This window comes from Chelonoidis abingdonii, chromosome 2, assembly GCF_003597395.2.
Source record: "Chelonoidis abingdonii isolate Lonesome George chromosome 2, CheloAbing_2.0, whole genome shotgun sequence".
NCBI lineage: Eukaryota > Metazoa > Chordata > Testudines > Testudinidae > Chelonoidis > Chelonoidis abingdonii.
The window spans coordinates 11,141,006-11,166,841 of NC_133770.1; the positions used below are offsets into that span (position 1 = coordinate 11,141,006).

At 45.5% G+C, this 25,836-nt stretch overlaps 1 protein-coding gene across 1 annotated transcript in view; it reads left to right on the forward strand.

Annotated features, from left to right (window-relative positions):
* The first annotated feature begins 4,246 nt into the window (after window positions 1-4,246).
* LOC116834665 (pituitary adenylate cyclase-activating polypeptide type I receptor-like) overlaps window positions 4,247-25,836 on the forward strand; it is a 38,758-nt gene continuing 17,168 nt past the window's right edge. Inside the window, exons 1-5 of the mRNA XM_032796922.2 lie at window positions 4,247-4,308; window positions 17,578-17,677; window positions 19,671-19,778; window positions 22,229-22,338; window positions 25,570-25,667. Coding sequence (XP_032652813.1) covers window positions 4,276-4,308; window positions 17,578-17,677; window positions 19,671-19,778; window positions 22,229-22,338; window positions 25,570-25,667 — 449 coding nt within the window. The 5' untranslated portion in view covers window positions 4,247-4,275. The remainder of the gene's footprint in view (window positions 4,309-17,577; window positions 17,678-19,670; window positions 19,779-22,228; window positions 22,339-25,569; window positions 25,668-25,836) is intronic.

Consider the following 25,836-nt stretch of genomic DNA (forward strand, 5'->3'; position numbering starts at 1 on the left):
GACTGGACCAGGACTCAAGAGGTCTGCCATAGCCTTCCTGTGTGACCTTAGGCAGGTTGTTTAGTCTGTTGTGTCTCACTTCCCCCTCTGTACAATGGGGATAATGACATTCTGATACTTGTTGTCTATTTTTCCCATTTAGACTGTAAGCTCTTTGGGGCAGAGACTGTCTCTGTCTGTACAGCACCTAGCACAATGGCCAGATTCACGGTTATGCTGATGCAAAGCAGCCATACAGCTGGCTTACACTGCTATTCATGTTTCTTTCTGGGCACCACTTCACAACTCTTCTGATTAACCAAGGGCTCAGGAGGAAGTAATTCTCACTCACCAATTTTACAGGTACGCTAATAGAAAGGTTGCATGAAGTCACTTCAGGGAGAGCTGGGGCTAGACCCCAGGTTTCTAACAGAACAGAACTGAGTCTCAGCCATTTTGCTCTGCTACCTTTCAGGAAGGATGTGCGAAGCTATGTATTTGTGTAACCCATACTAAAGCAGTGTGGCTAGGCCATAGGTGAAGGTTTACTATGGGTCTGATAATGGCTCTCTACTAACAGAGTTGGTTTTTTAGCTCAAAGGGAGGAAGGTCGTGCGTTTACACTCAGAAACCACAGCCTCTGTTCCTGCAGATGACCAAAACAAAGGTGGTATTACACTTGGCTATGTTTTATCTGTAATTACTAAAGCACACTCTGCTCCCAGAGCCAGGAAGAGAAACCAGGAATCCTGATGTCAACCATGGGAACTGTTAAAGATGAGATGCAGTAACTACACCCAGAGAGTCATTAAGGGTATCATCTATCCCTTTTTGAGCTTCTTTTCTGTTGCAAAGGCATTGCACAAAAAGAGAATAGTCCCGCAGGTCACGTAATGGGCTTAGATGAGACGTTTTCAGCTAGAAGGTTTTCCCAGATGGAACAAGGCCTGTGGGTTAAGCAATCAGTTTGAGGGAGAGTCTAATGTGAGATGGTGGAGAAAGACAGAGGCAAGAGAGTTGCACCTGGGAAAAGGGCCATGGTCATAGAATCATAGAATATCAGGGTTGGAAGAGACCTCAGGAGGTCATCTAGTCCAACCCCCTGATCAAAGCAGGAACAACACCAGCTAAATCATCCCAGCCAGGGCTTTGTCAAGGTAGGTCTTAAAAACCTCTAAGGAAGGAGATTCCACCACCTCCCTAGGTAACCCATTCCAGTGCTTCACCACCCTCTGAGTGAAATGGTGTTTCCTAATATCCAACCTAGACCTTTCCCACTGCAACTTGAGACCATTGCTCCTTCCTCTGTAATCTGCTATCATTGAGAACAGCCTAGCTCCATCCTCTTTGGAACCCCCCTTCAGGTAGTTGAAGGTGACTTAGTGGGGCTTTATACAAGAGGGAGGCGATGATCTGACTGCTGTTTGTTACCAGCTCTGTGCCAGGAAGAAAGACTCGTGTACATTTTGTAACTAAACAAATCACACAGTCCCTGACTTTGCCTGACCCATTTTCTCTCCAAATGAAAAATGACCTGCAAGGCCCACAAATCCACTAATGTTTGGCAGAGGGGCAATAATGTATACACGGCAAAAGTTGGCATCACTTTGGACTGAATTGAAGACCCTGGAATAATTGGAGCTATTGCAGTGAATTTCTGTTGCAAAACACTGTATTCAGAAAAGAATTTGGATGGGATGTTAATATTAGCTTTGTGACATTTTAGTGTTTATTTTTGATTAATGGGTGGGACACATTTACTGGAGCTTGTGTTTTGAGGCCAGGAGTGATGTGCAGAAGACTATGCCTCTGTACTTCTAGAAGGTGGAAGACCCTGCCTGTGCAGACTCCAAAAGGATCAGACCTTGATCTGATACGTGTCTTTCCATTAAGCAGCCTCTTTCTTAAAGGTGCACTGTTACATTTAGGTGGAAGTTTGATGCCTTGAGGCATTGCTAATTAGCAGGAGAGCCTTCCAGGTCGAAGCCTGCCCAGTTCCAAAGGCATTAGAAATTGTTTCCACACAGTGGATGTTTGGTGAGCCCTTCTGAGATGAGCCCATGTTTGTACAGTGTCCAGCACAAGGGAACCCTGATGGTGGTTGGATCCATGCTCCAGCAGCTGGGGCCAGTGTTGCCTGGCTGGTTATACATTTGTGAGAGCTGGCAGTGGAGTAATTGTCATACGCACTGGGGGCAAGCAGGGGGAGTTCAGAAATCAGACTTAAAACTCTGTCTTGAAAACATCTCTTGCTTTTTTTTTTGGCCAAGCTCATTATCCTTGAGGAGGGCAAGGGTCTGACTTGGCCCTTTGGCAGAGTGTTGGCCAGACTGTGCGACCTCATACACTGGTGAGCAGGAGTCACTCTGAATGGGCTGGAGGAGCTGATTGACTAAGGCTGGATCCCAGGGGTTGCTCCACATACAGCCCTGCAAATCCCTGCCTGGATTCCTCCCTTCCTCTCTTTTTTTTCTTCCCCCATCTCTCCTACTCTTGCCCCTTCCTGGGACTCCTCCTTAATTCAGTGCAAGGAGATGGCCTGACATAAACACACCCACTGCCTGACTCCCCTGTGTTCGCTGAGCTGAATGCAAGTTCCCCTGGTTTGGAACGGAGAATAGGGTGCAGTTTGTGCTTCTGTTGTTGGGTAGCTTCCCCCAACACACACAGACACACAGACACACACACATTTTTTTGGCATGGTGAGAGAGAATCAGGCCTGAAGCTCTATCACTTAATGACCTTCTGGTACATACAGCAAGGAGGCAACACCCCCTTCCATCCCCAATTTCAATAATAGAGAAGGGCAGCATTTCAGCACCAGCTTACTCACTGTGATGCTGAATTCTGCATTCGCCCATAACACTGTGGATGAGGATAAATGATTAATAACATGCAAATCGACACTGAAGTCAATTTTATCTTAAAGGGCCCCATACAGCGTAGCAGAGCATGGCTCAGTGCGCTCACGTGCTGTGCTACACCCAGTCACAGCAATTCCACTGTCGGCTTCTGGGGTGGAGTGGGACCACGTGGGATGGGGGAGGGGGAGTCTTATGAAGGGTGAGGCTAGAGACATCCTGGGAAGTCCTCAGAAGAGGGAAGTTTTGGGAGCTTAGGATCCTGCAGAAGGGGGAAAGGAGTATCTGGCATGTTGTGGGGAGAGGAGAATTTGGCATCTGGGTGAGTTTCTGTGGGAGATGTTGGGGCTTAGGGAGGTATTGAGAGGGGCAGGAGGTCATAGGCCCCAGGAAAATGAATAGGATGTGAGAATCTGTGGGCTCAAGGAGATCTGAGGGATAAAGACACTGGAGGAGTTGGACTAGGAAGGGTGGAGGAGGATGTAGAGATTCAAGGGGTTTGGGTTAAAGCTGGATCTATGTGGATCCTGCCATATGTTCTACCCAAGCCCCTAAAGCGTCCCATAAAAGGAGAAATTCTAGCTCCACTTTCTGTTCCAAACACTCCAGATCCCGATGGAGTCTGGCAGAACTGTATGGGAAAAACCCAGTTCTGGCTCCTGCACCCCACAGGGTCCTACCACAGTGTTTTGCCCCTCTTCTCCAAATCCCACAGGCTAAATAAAAAACAAGGATCATGATTCCCATTGCTCTGAGACATTCCAGGCATCAGGGCATCTTGTGACAATAGCCTCCCGGAACTCTGGATGGATCCAGCCCTGGGATCCCTGGATGGATCCAGCCTTAATCTTCCACATTTCACTGCCTACAAGCTCAGCGACTCCAGCTGCCCCCTACAGCTCCAGACCCAGAGGCTCCCTCAGCGCCACCACAGCTGGAATCTGGCAGCTGGCTCCTGCCAGACCCTGCACATTTGGGCCACACATCCAGCCAAGAGGCCATCAGAAGAGAGACCAAGCATTGCTGTGTGAGCCCGGCCCACACCTCTGGGGCACGGTGGGTCCCGGGCCAGGTTCTTGCAGTGCTGCTGTCTTGATATGGGGGGCGGGGGGTTGTGGGGGTCAAAAGGAGCAGTTCCTTGTTTTTGACGGCCCAAGTCGGGGGCTGGGGGATCAAACCTCGGCAAGATCCAGGGGGATCCAACACGCCCCCCCCCCCAGCCTCAGGGTAAGGCGAGACTGGTGAGCGGACTCTCTGGGGAGGCTGGGAGGATTTGGAGCGGAACTCGCCAGGAGCCCTAGGCGCAGGGAAGGACCCTTGGGGAGGGAGCTGCAGCACGATCCGGAGGAGGCAGGGGCGGGACTTGGGAGGTGGGGACAGGCTGAGCCTCGGCTCCAGCAGCCAGAGCTCAGAGGAGGCGGCAGCGCTGCTGAAGATGCTAAGTTTCTCCTGGGTGCTTCTCCCGCTGGTGAGTGCCGTGCGCTCTGCGCCCTGCGCTGCGCTGGGGAGGCAGGGAGGGACGCAGGGCGCAGGGCTGCCGCGGGCGGACGGGCGGGCGGCAGGGTGGTCTCAGAGACGGGGGCGCTCACATCTGGATGGGGCACTTGCGCTCCGGTCCCCACATTTGGCTTTCTCCCACTTGCGCTCACAACTGGATGGGGCATTTGGGCTCACATCTGGATGGGGCACTCGCGTTCCGGTCTCCACATCTGATTTTCTCGCACTTGCGGTCACATCTGGATGGGGCACTTTCCCGCTTCCCTACACATTTGGATCTTCCACCTCGCCTGAGGGTCTGGTGGTTGTACAGATATGGTGTCTATTACCCTAAGAAGGGGGGGGGGGACAACAACAACAACAAAACTTACCATGCTGGGCATAGGCAGAAAGAGTAGAAGAAAGGAGAGATTCATTTGTCAAATGCTAAAAAAAATTGACTTTACAAGTTAGAGTTATCCAGTGCTCCACTTCCCCAGGCGGAGGCTTTGAATGTGATTTAGGGTTGATAAGGCCTTTGATTAGCTGTATATTGTCCAATCTGTCAAAAAGAAAACCTGGAAAAGTATGCAAAGCATCCACATCCCAAGTTCAAGTGGCCTGAAGGGACCTCCGTGGGCTATAGTGATCACGAGGAAGAGAACTTTGCTGCAAACCCAGACTGTAACAAGGATGTATTTCCTTAGAGAGATGCAAAGCACATGCAAGTCCATAGAGCACTGATGCTGTTTTGCTGAATACCTTTAGTGATATCAAACACCAAGCTGTGCTATACTGTGTCTAAATTCAAGAGGTGTTAGCATCACTTTCTACGTGCCCACACAGTGAGCAGTAACACCTGTGTGCTGGATTAGAATCTGTGTTTAGAAACTCTATTAACAGGACTTGGTTCCCCAGTGTTGGTATTAGAATTTCCTATTTCATGTTAATCATGGCTGGGGTGAATGATTACACATCTGTGCACTGCCAGTCATTATCTTATCTTTTCAAAATATTATACCAGATAGTACCGGTCATAACATACTTGTCCCATGAGATTAGACAGGACAGAAATTCCTGCCTGACAACCTGTAGGGACCGCTTAGCCTTTGGCATCGTTTTGTCACTCACACCTGAGCCTCAGAAGCATCTGTTAGGAGAGTCAGTGAGCTAAAGATCAGTCATTTTTTAATGGTTGAGGAGAAATTTTGGATTCTAAATAGGAAATGTGAAAAAAAACAACCAAATCCACAAGGTGTTTGGAGAAAGCAAGGTGTTTAGAGATCCTCTGCCAGAAGATCAAGCTACAGTGGAAGAATAATTCCAACAAGGATCCTCTGAACAAATATTAGTCCAGGCGTGAAATTAAACTAGAAGTCCAATCATTCAAGATAATGAAAACTTCCTGTGTGACACTGATCATCCTCAATTCCCATTAACTTCAGTAAGAGTTGAGTAGTCCATACTTCCCAGGAGATGCTCATCACCTTGCAAAGCCAGGCAATAAGAGAGCTAAAACTATTCTTTATGCACATGACAGTAGCACCTAGACACTCAAGTGAGATTAGGACTCCACAATGTCAAATGCCTGGCAAGAGACATTGTCTGCCCTTGGGGCAGGAGGGGAGACAGAATTACAAAAAGGGGATTTGACTTGCACAAGGCCACAGACCAGTTGAATGCCCCATCCACAGGGCTACCCAGGCCTCTTTAGCCAAAAAGCCTATTTACTGAATAAAATGGAATGAAGGTAATTGTTGTAACCAAGGAGGGGTTGCTACAGAGGCATAACGATGCCTTAATGAAGCATTTCATGGGAAGTTAGACACACAGCTTCTACTGACTAAGACACTCCCCGCTGGTAGGATGTGCCTAACTCCCTGTATGGTCTCATCCTCCATTCCTTGTGCACCTTAAATTCCTCTCCACAGAGAACTGTTGGTATGCACTGAATACAGGATCAAGCCTTTAATGGCAATGGATATTACCCATACTGAGAGGGGAAATTGGGAAATGATTTCCTTTTTAAAGCGTCAGTGGTAATTAAATGTTTGACTTACTTTGGGATAAATTCAAGTCACTACGTTTTCATTTCTTCCTCTAGGTTATAGTTAGAAAATGTCTCTTGTATATATTTACACACAAACTACAGCAATATGTCCATATATGCATGTGTACAAGGTTTATGTGCATATATAGCCACATATCTATGTATATATATATATATATCTAAACTGCATAGATCTATAATATATATATATATATATAATATATATAATATATAATATAGTATATATATATATATTATAGATCTATGCAGTTTAGATACAGGCAGATAACTAGATATAATCTGATATAACCCGACAAACATTCAAGCATTGCTCCAACCTTTAAAAACAGTCTCGAAAAGTTATTGCTTAAATGAAACCTGTAAGGCAGACAGTGAATCAGCTTGTCTTACTCCATAGGTAATCAACTTCAGAAAGAGGAGAAACACATGGAAAATGCCCCCTAGCCTGTCGTGTTCACTCAAAAAAGACTTCTAAAATAATCTATTTAACAGACTGCAGAGAATGATTGGACACGTGGTTACATAGCAAGGATTCTGAATCACGTCTGTGTAAGACCTAGCAAGTGACAAAGAGGAATTTTGACGGTAACCCAAAGGGTAGTCAGTAAAAGGTATTTTAAAAAGAGAGGCTGTGATCAAGATGCTCACTGCCAATGAGAACCAGTTTGGATAAGAGAGAACCACACTAGACCTTTACCCATTTTTAGACCCAAATCTTCACAGTGGAACCCTTCTGCTACTTTAGAAAGGTTAGGCTAACTTCCATAGTTTCTTCTTTCTAGGGCTTGCACCATTGGGATGTTCTACCTTTTGCAATTTCCAAAGCAAGCTGGGGAAAAAGTCATATAGTTCAGAGAGCAAAGCAGCTGCAGATTTGGGTATAACTCCTTATAGCAGCATTCTGGAATAAGCTCAGACTCCTGACTCATGCAGCAAATAGTGTACTAAGTAAATACCATCAGCATCATTTATATCTGGGCAACTCCATTTAGCCCAAACAGTCAAGTCTATGTTTGTGAGAATGTCTCGGCATCAGAGCTGGTGAAAGAGCAATATAGAGACTCTTTAAACAGACCCAAAAAGCAACACAAGGTCTGTGGCGGGGTAAACAAACCCCCACGTGGGCTGGAAAGGGTTAATGAAAAGGGGTGAGCGTAATCAACCTTGCCTGCCACACCTGTAATGGGAGTCAGGCCTGTGAAAAGGGGGAGAGCTTGGCTCAGTCCTGGCTGGTTGGGAAAGGCAGCAGATCAGCTGCTTGTGCTTGGGGAGAGAAGCTGGCTTGAGCTGAGCTGAGCTGAGCTGAGTAGGACTGTGGCTGGTCAGAACTTCCTTGGAGAGAAGGCTGGGCTGGCACTAGACTCTTTGGGTTTATTAGGGACCTGCTGATGGTGGTAAGACATGGCAAGATATGGAACGCCCCACCTGAGGAGAAGGCTGGGGTCTGAGAGCTGAGTCTAGAGGGAGTGCAGCTGCATGAATAACATCAGGGGCACTGAGAACTAAGCCCAGAAGGGCCAAAGACTTCTTTATTTTGTGTTTTTTTAGGACTCACTGTGCCTTTGGATTCTACTACCCTGGGGAGGGGAGGTTGAACTTTCACAAAGGCCTGGCCAGAGGACTGAGCCATAAGCCACTAAAGGGAGGGTGGAAACTCTGTTGAGAAAACTGCAGCACAGTGCCCTGCCATGAGCAGGGCCTCCCTGGGGGAGACAAATGGGGCAATTTGCCCCAGGCCCCGCGAGCCCAGGCCCTGTGACAGTCCAGGTCTTTGGCGGCATTTTGGTGGCAGGGGTCCCTTCAGTGCTGCTGAAGACGCAGAGGGACCCCGCTGCCGAAATGCTGTCGAAGACCCAGACCTGGACCGCTGCCGGGTGAGTACAAGCACTGCAGCTCCCCTGCTTTGCCCTAGGCCCCCTGAATCCTCTGGGCGGCCCTGGCCATGAGGATATGCACAGAGTGGTGACCGGCTGACAGGGCCCAACTTTAGGCCCTATTAGACAGACCTCTAGATGGCAGCACAGAGGCTATATGATGTTTTCATATGAGTGTAATCAGTTAAGGTGGGCTATTGTTAGCAGGATTTAAAAAAAACACCGTTTGTATTGATAATCAGGATGGCCCATTTCCAACAATTGACAAGAAGATGTGAGTAACAGTAGGGGGAATAGTTCTACTTCATGTAATGACCCATCCACTCCCAGTCTTTATTCAAGCCTAATTTAATGGGGTCTAGTTTGCAAACCAATTCCAATTCACCAGTTTCTCCTTGCAGTCTGTTTCTGAAGTTTTTTTGTTGCAGTATTGCCACTTTTAGATCTGTAATTTAATGACCAGGGAGACTGTAGTGTTCTCCGACAGGTTTTTGAATGTTATAAATCTTGACATCTGTTTTGTGTCCATTTATTCTTTTGTGTAGAGACTGTCCTGTTTGGCCAATGTACATGGCAGAGGGGCATTGCTGGCACATGATGGTATATATATAACATATACCAGTTCTGGGCACCGCATTTCAAGAAAGATGTGGAGAAATTGGAGAGGGTCCAGATAAGAGCAACAAGAATGATTAAAGGTCTTGAGAACATGACCTATGAAGGAAGGCTGAAAGAATTGGGTTCATTTAGTTTGGAAAAGAGAAGACTGAGAGGGGACATGATAGCAGTTTTCAGGTATCTAAAAGGGTGTCATCAGGACCGGCGCTAGGATTTTGAGCGCCCTAGGCAGACGGCAATTTCGCCGCCCCCCGCGCTGGTCCTGGCTCCAGTGGAGCTGCCGCAGTGGTGCCTGCAGGTGGTCCACCGGAACTGCCCGAGCAGCCGACCATCCGCAGGCACCACTACGGCAGCTCCATGGGAGCTGCCTGCCGCCCCCTCCGGTGGCACCCTGACCCAGGGAAACCGCGGGCTGCCGGCTGCGGCGGCGGCACCCTGACCCAGGGTTAGAGTGCCTCCACGGCAGCCGGCAGCCCGGGGTTTCCCTGGGCCAGAGGTCCCCTTGGGCTGCCAGGCTGCAGTGGCGGCGCACTGACCCCAGGGGCTCCCTGACCCCGGGGGGCCTGACCCGGGGGACACCTTGGGCTGCCGGCTGCAGGCAGCTGCTGCCGCCGGCAGCTCAGCCCCTCCAGCAGCAGCGGCTGCAACCATTTAAAAAATTGGGGAGGGCGCCGCTTTTTGGCACCCCCAAATCTTGGCACCCTAGGCAACCGCCTAGTTTGCCTAAATGGTTGCACCGGCCCTAGGTGTCATCAGGAGGAGGGAGAAAACTTGTTCACTTTAGCCTCTAATGATAGAACAAGAAGCAATGGGCTTAAACTGCAGCAAGGGAGATTTAGGTTGGACATTAGGAAAAAGTTCCTAACTGTCAGGGTGGTTGGACACTGGAATAAATTGCCTAGGGAGGTTGTGGAATCTCCATCTCTGGAGATATTTAAGAGTAGGTTAGATAAATGTCTATCAGGGATGGTCTAGACAGTATTTGGTCCTGCCATGAGGGCAGGGGACTGGACTCGATGACCTCTCAAGGTCCCTTCCAGTCCTAGAGTCTATGAATCTATGAATCACATTGTTAGATGTGCAGGTGAACGAGCCTCTGATAGTGCGGTTAATGTGATTAGGTCCTATGATGGTGTCCCCTGAATAAATATGTGGACAGAGCTGGCAACGAACTTTGTTGCAAGGATAGGTTAGAGGTTAGACTAGATCGTCATAATGGTTCCTTCTGGCCTTACAGCCTATGAATTTATCTGACGAAGGTGGCCCTTTTTTCTGCTTGTAAATAATGTCCAGCCAGACTTGGTTACAAATTTATTCAGAACACTTTGGGTTAGGTTGGCAAAAGGGCCTGGTGAAGTCAGCTGCCCAGTTTGAGACATTGTACAGGGGCTTGACTTTCTGAGGATAGATAGAATGTATACCAGCCCGTGGTTCACAGCCCGGCTGTTTTCAATATATACTAAGAATTTTTAACGGCCACATATTGTCAGGTCCGCTGTGGTATGGCTCGTCTGAAGACTCCATTTTTGGGATCATAGCAGTCCTTGGGGCGTTATGTTTGGCTGGGCTGTGAGGGTAGTTGCCAGATGAGTAGGTAATGCCTTCTGAAGTAGGCAGGTGTTTCTTGGCAGTCTCCCATCCAGGCACTTGTCAGACTTGGCATTGCTCAGTTGATGAGACCTGAAAGGATCCCCAACCCAAGGTGATACAGCTTGTGGTGTTACTCTTCTGATACAGACAAGCTGGCATTTCTCAAAGCAAACAAAATAGAGTATCATGTCCTTTCCTATTTGCACAATCCTGGAGTTTTCAGCGCTCTAAGCATTTTGATGTTAAGAATATGACAGATTTACAAGGCCAGACCCTAGTTCTTGAAGATTCTAACTTAGGATTTTCTATCACACTCATTCCTATTGAAAGTAGACAGCCTCTGTTCAGTGCTGAGTTTTCTGAAGAAAGATAGAAGGATGACCCAGTGGTTAGGGCTTAAGGTCCCTGCATTCAAGTCCCTGTTCTGGCACAGGCTGCCTGTGTGACCCGGGCAAGTCACTTAGGGGTAGATATTCAAAAGCTCACGATACTTAGGTGCTTCACTCCCATTGGGTTTCAGAGCTAGAAGCCTTTGCAAATCTGCCCCTTAGTTGCTCTGCACCTCAGTTCCCCATCCCTAAAATAGGACACAGGGGTACTGTGAGGATAAATACGGCAAAGCTTCTAAGGCTTCAGAAACAATGATAGCAGGGGCCATGTAAGTACCTTAGATGGTTTGAGACAACTGTGAATTGAGGACATGCCGCAGCTTGCAGTCTGAAGCCTTAAATTGTTCCTGTTCATCATTTAAGATGAATAACCAAGTATTTGTAAAGTACAAGTGAGAGACAGTCAGCAACAGCAGACAAGGTTCTAGCCAGAAGGGTTTTCTGAGTGCAAAATAATTTACCTTTTTTTTTTTAAAGCCCAAGGAAGGCCAACAGATTTAACATCATCACAAGTTGTATTTCTAATGGAATCTTCCCTCTCTTCTTGTGTAACCGTGTTTGCTTTCAGTAAGGCTACCCACTCGGTAGCATACAGCTCCAATATCATTTTTGTTCCTTGCTAGACAGGCCTTAGGTAGGGCTGCTGTTGGACTTGTGCTGATTTGCAAGCTCTGACGAGTCACCGTGATATTTAACATATGGGACAATCTGTGTCAAAGGCCACTAGGCATCTTGACGAAAAGAGACATTTAGTCATTTACTTCTGAAATGGGAGCTTAGAACAAGAAACACCTTGTTAAAATGTTGATGTTCTAATTGCTCATAATCTTAGCATGATTGATCTTAGTCAACAGTTAGACTAGAGGCTCCTAGGAGAAATCCTGAACACAGAAAGAATTTGGGATTGAGAAGCACAAGGTGGTATTATTGCTGGTAAGACTGCACTGAGCTATGCTAGCATAGTGCTTGGACACTGTTGTTTTGGAGACGCTTTCTTTGAAATGAAATGTACAGCTATTCAAGAATTCCTAGGATTTCTTTTTGCAAGAGAAAGGACGTTAACACGAGAGCAGGCTGAATATTTTCAGCTGAAACTGTTTTTCAATGGAAAATGAGGGTTTCAACCCCTCTGTATTTGTTTTATTTATTGTAAAAAGTGTCTGCTTTCCATGGAAATCTTTGGCATTTTATTGAAAAACACAAACACCTGAAAACCCAAAAGTTTTTGATTAAACTCCATCAGTCAAAAATTTTTGGCTGAAAACCAAAAATGTAAATTCAGTGATGTCAAAACACTTTGTTTTCACTTTTGCTGTCAAAACAAAATGTTTTGATGTTCCTGAATTGAAATGTTTCACTGCAGCTCTGTTTGACATTAACCCACATCCTCCTGAGAAGCTGCTGCGGCACCTTCTAAGCATTGTCATTCAAGAGCATCATACTTCAATTTTTCCTCTATCGGCTGGATTTACCAGCCTAAATATATCTCCCATGATGCACTTGTGATGGTCTCCTCAGGGAACCCAGAAACATAAGCCACTATGTTACCTCTCAATTCTCCAACAGAGAGCTGTGCTGGAGCTTAAATTGTCTGATAGCTCCCTGCCACATCAGGCTGTCTCCCTGCCAGCAAACTCCAGGAGTCTCTGCCAGGCTAATCCTTGCCTTGCAGGTAACATTCACTGTTCAAAAGTCACCCAGAGGAATCTCTCTGCAGTGTCCTGTCTGTTGCACTGGCCACTCCCAGAAATTCTGAGTCTGCTGTCTCTAACGAGCAGAATGCACCCCAGTCTTTAGTTTAGCTGAGGACCCACACGTCTCTTTAATGTACAGCACTGAGGGAGGTTTATAATAGAACGAAAATCAGCTTATTACTAAGGAACAGAAACTTAAGTGATATTAAGCAGAGATGATAGAAACAGAAAATGGTTGGAAATAAAACAAACTCAAACACACTTTCTAGCATCTGAAATTTAACAGATTATAATCCTGGTCTCAGGCAATTTCTCACCTACAGCATCCTCAACCCACATCGTTGAGCGATCCACCTTCCACAGATTCCGAGAACACTGGCCCATTTTGTCCATTCAGTGATGGATAGCTAAGGGTTCTCTCTCCTTTTTTCCTATAGTCCAGGGGAGATATAGTCTGGCCAGGGATACTCACTCACAGGGGAAAATGAGAGGCTGATACACCCAAAGTACAACTCCCATGAGGTATCACAGCAGCACGTGTGGACTCTGTCTTATACTGAACCAGTCTTGAGTCAAAATATTCTGACTTCATTTAGCAATCCAAAATATTTCAATTTGGGTCAAACTGACATGAAATATTGTTTTGATGTTCTTGACAAAATCTGGTTTCTGTGCAGAAGATTTGGATTTTTTAGTTTTTTGATGAATATTTGAATTTGTCTGTGGAATTTTTTTGATGAAACTGAATATTTTGATATTGTTTTGTAGACTTTTTCAGCAGATAAAATCCCCATTTTCCTACCAGCTCTAGTTCACACTTGTGTACGGGCCAAACTCCTAGCAATGAAGACCAATGAAGACAGATGCTAGTGGCCAAGGGGCCACAACTTTTCTTAAAATAACTGAACAAGATAACCCTGAAGATGACCTGTTCTGGTAGCAGTGGACTGGGGTAAGGGAGAGGAGAAGCAACAGCAGCCTGGAACATAATCAGGTTTCCACCTTTGGTAGGGATAACATAGTGACAGCTGCCTTAGAATACATGCATGAATTGGATAGATTCTCAAATATAGAGCATCTTAATTCTCAAAGACCCAAAGAGACCCACCTAATCCTGAGGCTAGACTTGCATTATACCAGAGCTGAGAGAGACCTGAGCAAGCTACTGCACTGGGGAAATCATTGAGCCATTGAGTTTAGAATTCCAGCAGGTCAAGCCCCATCAGTATGATAAGGCAGGTTTAAGCTGCATCTACAAGAAAGGGGATCTCTCTTGCAGGAAGTGGATCAAGTGCTAAAATGCCCAGCAAACCCACCTGATCTCAGATTAATGCTCAGAGTAGGGTGACCAGATGTCTCGATTTTATAGGAAGGTCCCGATATTTGGGGCTTTGTCTTATATAGGCACCAATTATGCCCCCCACCCCCCCAATCTCCTGTCCAGATTTTTCACACTTGCTAGTTGGTCACCTTAGCTCAGAGTGATAGGAATGAGGGGTGGGAGAGGGGTACTGGCAATGCAGTCATATATGACACACACAACTCCACTTACATCCAGATGGAACAATGTAATTTGGGTCCTATAGTGTTCACGGTCTGCCCATCAGTACGGGGACTGTTTCTTTTACCTCCGTGCAAGCTTTTGGTGCCATAAACATTAAATGCTGAGGACCTGATTCACTCTTATGCTGAACAGTACCATATTCTGCAAGTAGTCCCATTCTCATTAGTTGGACCATTTTCAGAATTAGGTTCTACTCAGTGTAAGGGGGACAGAATCCAGCCCTGTATAATGACGACACTAGCTGCCAACTGGTTTCACTTTGTGATATGTCAGAGAAAGGATTCTCTATGCTAAATAAATTGCATTGCTCCAGGTTGTACGCTTATGATTTTCGAACACCCAGCGTAAAAATATCCCAACTATAAACAGTTTCCTATTATCAACAACCAGTTACAAATGCTTCAGGAGCTGAAGAAACACCTTATTTCCAGCCAAATCACTGAATGGTGGCTGTTTTTTTTAAATGTAAATTGCAATTGATTTTCATAATAATCATTTTATTACTGCTTCTAAAGTTGTTTGTTGTGCCAGCTCAGTGCAACACACAATATATATGAAAATGTAAAAAATTAAAGAAGCATTGTGTTGAATTCTGAATAATAGCAATTCAGAAGGGTGTTCCTAATCTACAATAATGAGAGATGCTATTTTAGGAGGTGATCATGCTGATTTAAAAAAAATATATTTAAGGCTACCCATTGTCAAAGCATAATGGGTGAAAATTAACCATTGCTTACAGCGTGTCTTCATTTTCTTTTCATGTTAACTCATTAATTCTCTTTCCATTCTAATATTAGGGCATGTGAGCCATCTCAGATGCCGCCCATTTAAAAGGTACATGGTCCTCTAAAGCCCCAAATTTAGGTGTTCTTGCAAAGGATTTTTCAAGATGAAGTCTTGTCCTTTTTTCTAGGTGGATGTTATTGTGCAGTTTTAACTGTTTATGTGGGCAGTAAAGTTTCCATTCAGGCTAAGAACAGAATGCTGATTTCCCATTAAATTGTGTTGTTTATTGACAGCAATCAACTGCCTGTGACTGAAAAAAGAAACCCAGTGTACTGGTACTGGCAGGATTGGTACAGTAAAAGACAAGACTGTGCTGTACTCTCAAAGTCTTTGGAAGCTTAGGGTGGCTTACAGTGTTCTTCAGAAATGTCTCAATACATCTACAATCTATCACTTAGATGAAATCAGTATTTTCAGTGCTTCCAGGTGGGTTTTAAATAGGCCAGCTTGCAAAAGGCCAAATCGTGTTGCCTTTTCACTCATATGGTCCCAGTGGCTTCAGCTGAATTAAACTTTTGGTGGTGTCAATACACAGCACTCAGACACTCTGGTTCCAATACTCCTCTCATGTATACATGTTTTACGCTGTGTAATGCCACTGAGTTCCGTGGAGTTACTCCTGTTTCACACCAGTGAAAGAGAGGGGAGAATCAGGCCCTTTGTCAGGTTGGTGGAGACAATTTGAAAATCCGAATAGGATCAAATTAAATTGAGCGCACGAAGATTTGTTCCAGCACCATCTGTCTCCCCTTTCCTTTCTGGCCTCCTCAGGCTCTGCTGCAAATAAAAGAGGTGTAGGAAGGAAAGCTGGCCTAGTGGCTAAGGTAAGAGTGTGGGACTCCAAAGTTCTTGGTTCAGAGCCTGGCTCTCCCACAGATTTCCTGTGTGACCTGAGGCAATCACTTAGTCTATTTTATGCCTCAGTTCCCTCTCTGTGAAATGGGAGGAGTACCTCAGGTGGGGGGACACCCATCCTGAATTGGGGGGGGACAGTCCCAAAATGCAATGCTCAAGTCCCTGAATGACTGAATGACTCTGGGACAGCATTTGTCCTGAATTTCTTGCAGCATGGCTCTGTGCCTGCCCAAGGCTTAGAGGCAGCACCAGTCTCTTCCCAGTGGTGGTGGTGGGGGGGCTGAGGAAGGCATTAGCCACCCCTCACTATGAGGCTCCAACCCCTACTCTTTCTCTCCCCCCCGCCGTGGACCCATCCCACTGGCCAGGCCAGCAGCTGCAGTTGGGAGTAGTAAGAGCTGCCCAGGGAGTCCAGGCCACTGTGTCCCCACCCTGCCCTGTGTGGCATGCCCTGGAGGGTGGGGACACAGGCAGGGGCTTGCTCTGCCCTCTGCAAGAGGCTAGGGCATGGGGGAGGGGAAAAGGAAGAGCAGGGGGTGGAGCCACAGAGGGGGGCAGGGCTGCTGCATATCTCCTGCTTTTGCCTTTTGAAAAGGTGGTCACCTTAACCTCAGAGTGTTGTGAGGATAAAAATCCATAAATGATTGTGAACTGACATCACTATGGTGAGGGCTATCTAGATCGAGCCATGGCCAAGAATGCCACTTTGTTTCACTGTTCTTAACTAAGATTTCACCTCTTTCAGCTTAGTAGGAGAACTTCAATGTTGTGAGTGTATGGAGACGCCTCATTTTTCCTGATGTATACACTGACATCATGTTTTTAAATATCTGGAGATTTTTCACTGCATCCCCCTAAGTCTCTTGTTGACTTTGGTGGGAGTGTGGAGGGTCCCCAGGGAAGGCAGGGTCACACCTGTTTGTTATATCATTGTAAAATGCATATCAGAATTCAAACCATAATGAAAAACTCTTCTGCTACTTTACTTCCCACTGCCCATCTTCTGTGTAAGTATCACCATGGCCATTAATACAAACACATGCACTCAGACCCCATGACTTCACACCCTGGCTCCTCCTTGATGGAATTGCTATTGTGGATCATTTTTATTGTGCTGGCCCCAATTGGGATTGGGATCCCATTGCACTGGGCATTGCACAAACATCGAGCAGAAGGACAGTCACTGCCCCAAAGCATTGACAGTCTAATTTAATAGGCACCAACTCTGTGGGTGCTTCGGGGCTGGAGAACCCATGGGAAAAAAAAGTGGGTGCTTAGCGCCCAATGGTGGGCCCCATCAGTCAGCTCCTTTCCCCACCCCAGTGCCTCCTGCCCACCACCAAACAGCTGTTTTAGGCATTGACAGACCTGAGTTACATAGTGCTCAATATCCTCCTTCATCTGGGGCCAACAGAAATGGTCTCTAGCAAGGTGAATAACTAAGCACCTAAGAGGCCCACATTTTCATGAACAGCTGTTCAGCAGTGGTCAGGAGGCACTGGGGGAGATGGGGGAGAAATGGAGGTAGGAAGAGGTGGAGCGAAGGCACGGTGCACTCAGGGGAGGAGGCAGGGAAGGGGCAAGAAGAGGTGGGGTGGGGGCAGAGCAGAGGCGGGAAGAGCAGGGCTTTGGGGGAAGAGGTGGAGTGGGAGCAGGGCCTGAGACAGAGCAGGGGTTGAGAGCCCCCGGGAAATCAGAAATAATTGCATTAAGATTCTTTAGAACACCTGTGCGTAGTTACCAATGTGTCAGCAAAGGGGAGAGTTATTCACAATGCAACCTGTTAAATCGCACCCACCATTTCTATCTGTCTTGCCCAGGTTGCTTCTATCCATCCGGAATGCAAGATATTCCAACAGGTGGTGAAAGACCAGGCTCTATGTTTAGAAAAAAATGAAGCTACTTTACCCAACTTAAAAGGTAAGAGACATAGGCCCTATGCAGCAAAACCTGACATGAGCTGTCTTTGTTTGACTTCAATAGGGCTAGCCACATAAGCAAGGACTGTTCTCTTTAGTAAAGTTTAGGAAGGTTTGGCCTGATTTTTCTCATCACTTGTGCTCTGTAAAGAACTTGCATCTTGCAACATCTCTTATTTCTTTTTGATTGTAGTGGTGTTTTATGTTGATAATACACTTTATTTGTGCATTGCTTACATTCATAGCCAGTATTCTAATCTTAGGTGGGGCACATCCTCTGTGGGTGTAATTTGTCACATGACCATTGGCTTCAGCAGAGCTATGACAATTTATGCTAGTTGTGCTATCCTCACATCACCCCTGTAAGTAGGCAATTTTTATTTCCATTTTACAGAATGAAACTGAGGCACAGAAAGTCTGACTAGTCCAGGGTCTCACAGGAAGTCTGTGATAGAGCAGGGAAGTGAATTGAACCTGAGGTATTAACCTGAGACTTAAAAGACCTGAGTTTGGTTCCCTGTTCTGTCATGACTCTTTGTGAGACTCTGGGCTAATCATTTAGTCTTTCTGTGCCTCAGTTTCCTACCTGTAAAGTGGGAATACTAGTATTTTCCTACCTTACAGATGTGATGTGAGGATAAACCCATTAGCAATTTTTCTTGATGCCCAGTTTTGTTTTATTGACTAAAAGAGCTCCTTTTTCAAGATGACTGTACAAGTTTAGGATTGCATTTGCTTGACTCTTGCGTCCACTTTCTCAAGAAAAGAAAAGATACAGATGAGCTGGAAAATGTATATGTGAGAGACTGTGTCCATGACTGTAAACCAGAAATACAACGCCTCCCTAAATTTGTGGAATTGCATGGGATTTAGCACAACCATGTGTCACACTGCCTGGAGTGGCTCATAAATGAGAGTACCAACCTTATAGTGGACTGCTAAGAAGCAGGATAGAGATCTCAAATTGGTTGTGTATTCTATAATTAGATTTCACCCGTAGCAAGCATGAACTCCTAAAACACTATACAGTCTTACTATGGAGTCACAGACAGTCCCCTTAGCAAGCTGGACTTAGTGATAGATGGTTGCTATACCCCAAAGATCATAAAATATTCAAGTTATTCCAAGTCCTAAAGGACCAGTCACTTGCTCCAGATCAATTTGTACCTTATCTCTCACACCAAAGACAATACTTGTAGCCAATTCTATAGTAAACTATCAACGGATTTATTAACTAAGAAAAGAAATGAGAGAGTTATTACACGGTTAAAGCAGGCAAGCATAGATATGAAATTGAGGTACACTCTATGGTTTTACAAGGTGACAGAGTTGCAGGAATCTGTCAGCTCCAAATGTCTTTCAGTTTAGTAGCTCTTACAGGAGAGTCGAGACAGCAAAAGAAATAATAAAAAAAAATTCTTGTCAGGGATTTTTTTTTTCTTTCTTCCAGAATTCAAGCTGATGGGATGAGCACTTTTGCACACAGTCTCTCCATGGGTGAAAGGGGGTAATTAACAAAGTCTGTGTATTGTGATGGCCCACAATGGCCCATAGAGTTTTGGTAGTCCTTCTTGTTGTGCAGGAGATGGTCCTTCCTGACTGGGTTCACAGTTTCAGAGCAAACAGTTTTTTTAGTTACATGCAAAAATGTAAATATTTCCTTATAGCCGGTGACAAGGAAGGTTTGTGAGATTAATACATACAGCAATTTACAAACATTTCATAAAGTCTGAAGGTTAAAGACATTGTTAGAAACCCAATACCCATATCAGCCAGTTACTAACACACACCTAAAGCCTTGGCAAGAGATGGCACCTGGTCTGCCAGCATCACACCATGCCATTGTGAATCTGGGCTAAGTAAGAACTGCAGCTGAGTCTTGCACTTGGTCCTCTGATAAAGAGATGGGTAATCTTTTGGTAAGCCATTGCAAGACTTCTCAAATGCCTCATTCTGCAGGCGTCTCTTTAATTTCAGACTTTTTTTCTTTCCAGGATGCCCAGGGGATTGGGATGGACTGAGTTGCTGGCCCAAAGCCACTTTTGGAGAAGTGGTAAAAGTTGCATGCCCAGGTTTCTTTGAAGAAATCACCAACATACAGGGCAAGAATGCGTTTTTCCCTATTATTAAGGTTCCTAGCCATTTAAAAATATGCATAAGGGCTAAGATACTAAAGCAATCAACATTCATGCATCAGGGCAGAGTTGGATCAAGTTCTGGGGCCCGGGGCTGGAGCAAGTGAGAGGGACCCGGCGCCAGAACTATGGCTCTGCCCCCCATTTCTGCCTACGGCCCTGCCCTTGTGCCACCCATGGCCCTGCCCCATTCCACCCATTCCCCTGCAGACCCTTTCAAGTTCTGCCCATGGCCCCGCCCCCATTCCACCCCCTCCCCCCGCAGCCCTGCCCCACACTCCTTTCCATGCCCTTCCCCACCCACTGTGGCACTGAGACTAGAGAAGCTCTACTTCCAGGCTGTGGCGGGAGGAGATTTTTCTGGGGGCCTCAAATTGGCTGGGGCCCATGGGCCCAGGCACCATTGGCATATGCAGTAATCTGCCACTGCTATCAGGGTATAAAGTTACTGGTGTCAGGAAGAATTCTATTTCAGGGTTACAAACATTCATTAGGTAATTTTTTGGGGCGGGGGTTCTGTAATGTATCCTACATGCACCAATGTCCATGACCAGATAACGGACTGGATAAACCATTGATCTCCTTCAGTACACAAATACCTCCACTTGGACAGCTATACTTTCATAATCCCTTTGCCCGTTCTGATCTTGTCTGATCAGAGCCATTTGTAAAGAGATGGAGAAAAGTCAGTGAAGACTGATTTTTTGCAATCACCTTGGGAATGCACTACTACTTGCAATGGTATTGAAAGTATTAGAAACGACATGCACGAATACAAAGGACATATTGGCCCTTATGCACAGTAGCTTAGAAAAAAGAAAGTTTAGCAGCCCAAAATTTGGAAGACAGAAGCACTTCCCAGCATGAATATGCTATAGATTAGAATTGCATTTGGAAAGGTTGTGTTTGAATTTGATGTGGAAAATAAAAGGCCCTGACCACCCTTACTCAAAGGAATAGGCTCTTTTAAAATAATCCCTTGCCCAGTTGTGCAGTCTGAAAGTTGATAACATTATAATTAAACTGGTGGAAACTAAGAATTTGCGTTCTATGGGAAATTCTGACCTTTCGAATTTAATTTTTGTTCCAAATTGAAATAAAAAAGAGATTTATTGAAATTTCTCACAAAGCTAATTTTTGGGGGAAAAAATAGTGTCGGGTCATTTGAAGTGTTCCATTTTGATAAAATTGAAATGTTTCGTTCACAGTTTGACTTTTTATATTTGCTATTATCATTAATAATTTCAAATAAAGAATTCAAAATGAAAAGTCATTTTGAAATGAGAAATTGAAATGGCCCATTCCAAGAAGACTGAAATGCTTCTTTTCGATGGGTTTTTTCCCCGTAAAAGAAATTTCATCAAAATTGACAAATTCCTGCAGTAAGTATCCATGTGGATGAAATGGCGTTTTTCAACAGTGAAACATTCATTGAAAAAATGTTGGCCAGCTCTAGCAGTAATCCAGCTCACCATTTAAAAGCAAAAGCCAAGTGCTGTGACAATCAGTGGGGAGTATCTTGCTAACATAGTGGCATCATTTGTATGACTGGAAGGATGGGAGCCCAAATGTCAGAGCCCAGATAACTTTGTCTATCCTACTGCAATTGAGAGGATGGATGGTTTTGCAGTGGGGTCCTTTGAGCCAGGATTCCTGGTTTTTATTCCCAATTTTGTTGCAGATCCTCGGTGACCTTGGGCAAGCTACTGATGACTCTGCTAACATACTCCTCTTCAAACTGAACTACATTAAATGTGAACTAGGAACCTTTTAGTTTGTGCCCACAACATCCAGGTGGAGAAGTTATAGTGTAGCACTTTGGTGCACCCAGTTATTCACACCCGGGACAATGTAGACATAGCCTCAATTTCTTCATCTGTAAAATGGGAATAATACTACCCTACCTTCCTGAAGTGTTGAGAGGCTTAAGTCTTTCAGGCTTGGAAGTGATCAGAAATGATATGTGCTTTGGGATCCTCGGGTAAAAGATATTACAGAAATTCAGAGTATTGTTATTAATGCTATAAAGTGGGTATACAGTGCTGTTGTAGCCTTGTTGGTCCCACCTTGTGTGTCTAATCAACTGAGTAGTCATATGTCTCAAGACCCAAACTGGTTCTTAAAGGCACGATTTGGATGCATGACTTAGGTGAAGCTCACGGTATGCAATTCCTATATAAACCTGGCAGCTGCTTTGTTACTTTCTCGTTCATTTGAATATTTGTCTCAGCCTTTCACAAGGTAGATAGCGAAAGTAGCTTTAATTCTGTATAGCCAATCTTGCTAAAATCAGTTGGCACATCCAGAAGTATCGATAAGTAATATAATAGATCTGAGGATTTGGGCACTAAGGATAAGCTGTTTCTTGTCAGTGCTAAACAACATGGGTCATTTGCTGATGTGTTTCACTGTTTCAGGTTTTCTGCAAAGAAACTGCACACAAGAGGCATATTGGTCAGAACCGTACCCACCATACTCTATTGCCTGCGGATTTGATGAAGGTTCCAGTAAAGGCCCTGAAGATCAGGTCAGTATTGGGGTGGAGATGCACCTAGTAGGAGCAAACCCAGAACTGCCCCCATGAAAACATCCTGAGAATGCTGAATATACATAAGCCAGATTCTCTCCTTTGATCTGACCCTACACCACATAAGTGGTGCAAATGGCTGAATATTTGATTGTGCTGTCCAGCTGAGACTTCCCTGAGTGCTGAGGAGGAAGCTACCACAAGGCCGGGGGAGCTGACCCCTCCACCACCACTCCAACCCAGCCCCAGCATAGGTGGCGGTATCAGGGGCAAGGAGGGGACTAGGGCTAGGGGGTATTGCACTCCGGCGGTTCTCAGCTGTCATATGGCCCCTTGGTTTGAATGACATCAGGGCTGGATCTGACACAATGCAGAGTGGAGAATCAGGGAACCAGTTATGGTCCCCTCATCCTGCACTGAATGGATCTTGGCATAGAAGAGTCTGGCCTGCTGTGTTCTGTTTCTACCTGGATGGAGAAGATAGCCTGCTGCCTAACCCTTTGCTTCCATGGGGGAACACTGTGTACAGTGAAAGGAGAAGAGTCGTCTTCACGGTTCCTTTGAAATTAGGGTTCCAGACACTTGTCAGCAGCCTTCTGTGAAGATAGAAAGGATGGTCCAGTGGTTAGGGTACATGGGAGACCGAGGCTCAAGTCATTTCTCTGCCCATGTGGCTTTGAGAAAGTAGCTTAGCCTTTCTGTGTCTCAATTCTCCATCTGTAAAACAGGGACACAACAGCACTGCCCTACCTCACGTGGTGTTCTGAGGTTAAATCCATCAAAGATTATGAGGTGCTCAGCTCCCATGGTAATGGGGGGTCAGATAAATACCAGAGCCAGTGTATAAAACACAGTACGAGAGAGCTAGGGGTAGTGTTTTCTCTGTGCACTCAGAACCTGAGTTCCATTTTCACCCTCACCTGTTTGGATTCTGCTGCTTACTGTGCTTCTGTCAGCTACCCAAGAAGGGGAAAGTACCTTTGACCTACCTGCCTGCCCAGGCCATTCCTAGCTATTCTGGGGCCCTACGCAGCCCCCTGTGGGGGAGGTGGGCCATGCCTCTGTGGTGAGGGGTGCTGGCTTGAGGGGCAAAGGGGAACCACCCCCCAGCACTCACCAGTGGCACAGCTGAGGCCGGGTCCCTGCACTTCCCGCTGCTGATGAGTCCAGGCCCAACCCTGCTGCAGTTTCCAGGGACAGGAAGAGTCAGGGCAGAGACTGGAGCTGTGCGCAGTTTCCTGGTGCGCTCAGTTTCCTGGTGCCCTATGCAGCTGTGTACTTTGCGTATGGTAAGGATGGCCCTGCGCCTGCCCTACTGAACAAGTCTCCTGCTTTCCACCTTTGGGTAGCATCTTACATAGACAACGGTAGGGTGATTTCACAAAGTGCCAGGATGATTCTGCGATGGGCAGGTTTACTGCCAATGTTTCTGGACCTATTTAAAATTGATAATGACTGTTTCAGCCTGGAGTTGTTGGCATCTCCTAAGCCTTTTGATAAACACAGTTAGGGTTAGGATGAACTGGTGAACAATGTGGCACTTGCATCTGCCCTGAGGAAATTTGACTGACCAGCAACACACTAAGGATTTTGATTCCTTATGATTTGGACTAAGCAGGTGGCCCCATAGTGAAACTGAAAACAATTTGCACAGGCAAAGCTTGACGATGCTTCCTGTTTTTCTCAGGATACATCAATATGCAACATATCAAAATGAACTTACTGGTGTTAAAGTGTAATATCAAAGAGGCAATAACACTTCGGATCCTCTGCACTGCAATCAGAGGTGTGACCAGCACATCTAGACCAACTGGAGCTAGCATAACAGTAGCCGTGAAGCCATGGCAGCATGGGCTATACAAGACCACCTGGGACCCTGGTTATAGTCTTGAGTGGCTAGTCTGTGTAGCCCCGGCTTCACTGCTATTGATATTCAAGCTAGCTGGATCAAAGCTAGCTTCAGTATGTCTATGCATGTTGCAGTCACACCTCTGATTGCAGTATAGAAATACCCTTAGTAGGTTGAGTTTGAAACTAGGAATTAAGGACTCTGTGTCAGAGCTCAGAAAAGAACCTCATTAACACACCCTGTGATGCTGGGTTACTCTCTTAACTCCATAATGTTTCAGTTTCCTCCTCTGTTACTTTTTGCTTAGCTGTGCCTACTCGCCAGAGGCTTGATCCATAGCCCATTCAAGTTCCTTAGACTCCCATTAGTTCTGATGGGCCTTGCAGCTGGTCCTAGGTATTGAAAAAATTCATTAGTGACAGAATTTGCAAGGTGCTGAACACTGGTGACGTGCTGAGTGACTTCACCTCCCATCAGCTTCAATGAGAGTTGTAAAAGCTCAGCACCTTGAAGCATTGGACCTTCACGGAGGATTTGGGATAGGCCACAGCTAGGTGCGTTTATCCAAATACTCCATTCAAATAAATGAAGCCCAGCTGTCAGACACCCCTAGTTTTGTGTCGCAAATATAAAACCCAAGCTGCAAGGTTTTGTAAAACCAAGACATATCTTAACAATACTTAGCTCTTAGAGTGAATTGAGTCTTTCTGGTAGCTTCAAGGGGCTTTGGATGGGGCCCATGTAGCACATTTATACACATCAAAGCCCTATACACGGGTGGGAGGGGTATGTTTCACTGTTAGAGGTGGTCAGAAAATAAGGGCAGTGTTCTGCAGAAGAATTTGTCATTTTGTCAAAACATTGAAATTTTTTTGCTAAAATATGAAATTTTTCTGGTATTGGTTGAAAGCCTTTTTGGGTGTGGAATGGAAAAAAACTCCAAAACTTTCCTTTTAAAATAGACATATCACAAGAAAATGTGTTTAATCAAAAACTCAATTTTTTGCTGAAAACCAGTTTCAAAGAAAAGTTTTCAATGAGCCCAAATCATTATCTGCATTTTACAGATGGGGAAACTGAGGCACGGAGGCAGGCCAGTGCCTTGCCCAAGGTCACCCAGAAGATCAGTTGCAGAGCCAACGCTAGAACTCAAGTCTCTTAAGTCCCAGGCTAGAGCCCCTATCTGCTATAAAGCATTTTGGAGACATAATGTATCATTTATATTATATGGCTGAGGTGGCTGGGAAGAGATGTATTCTCAGCACCAAAAGAGCTTCTTTTCTAACTATTTACTGAAGTAAATTGAGCCTTAGTAAAATGGGAACATTGGGATGAATGCTGCACATCCATCTTTATTTTTATATCTTTTCTTCTTCTCATAGAAATCATATTATTCTGCATTTTGGCATGTCTACACTGCCGGCTATGCGACATCTCTGACTTCACTCATTACAGCTCTCGTTATCTTTGCCATCTTCAGGTAAACGCTCGCAGCGGCCTGTGAGGTATTTCGAGACACTGTTCAGCTTCATCCTAATTCTCATGTCTGTGACTTACCTCTCCAGTGGTTTTATTTTCCAGTTTTCGCATTCTATCACAGACACTAAAATATATTTATCCATGTTATTCTCCATCCCTTATGGTGTGAT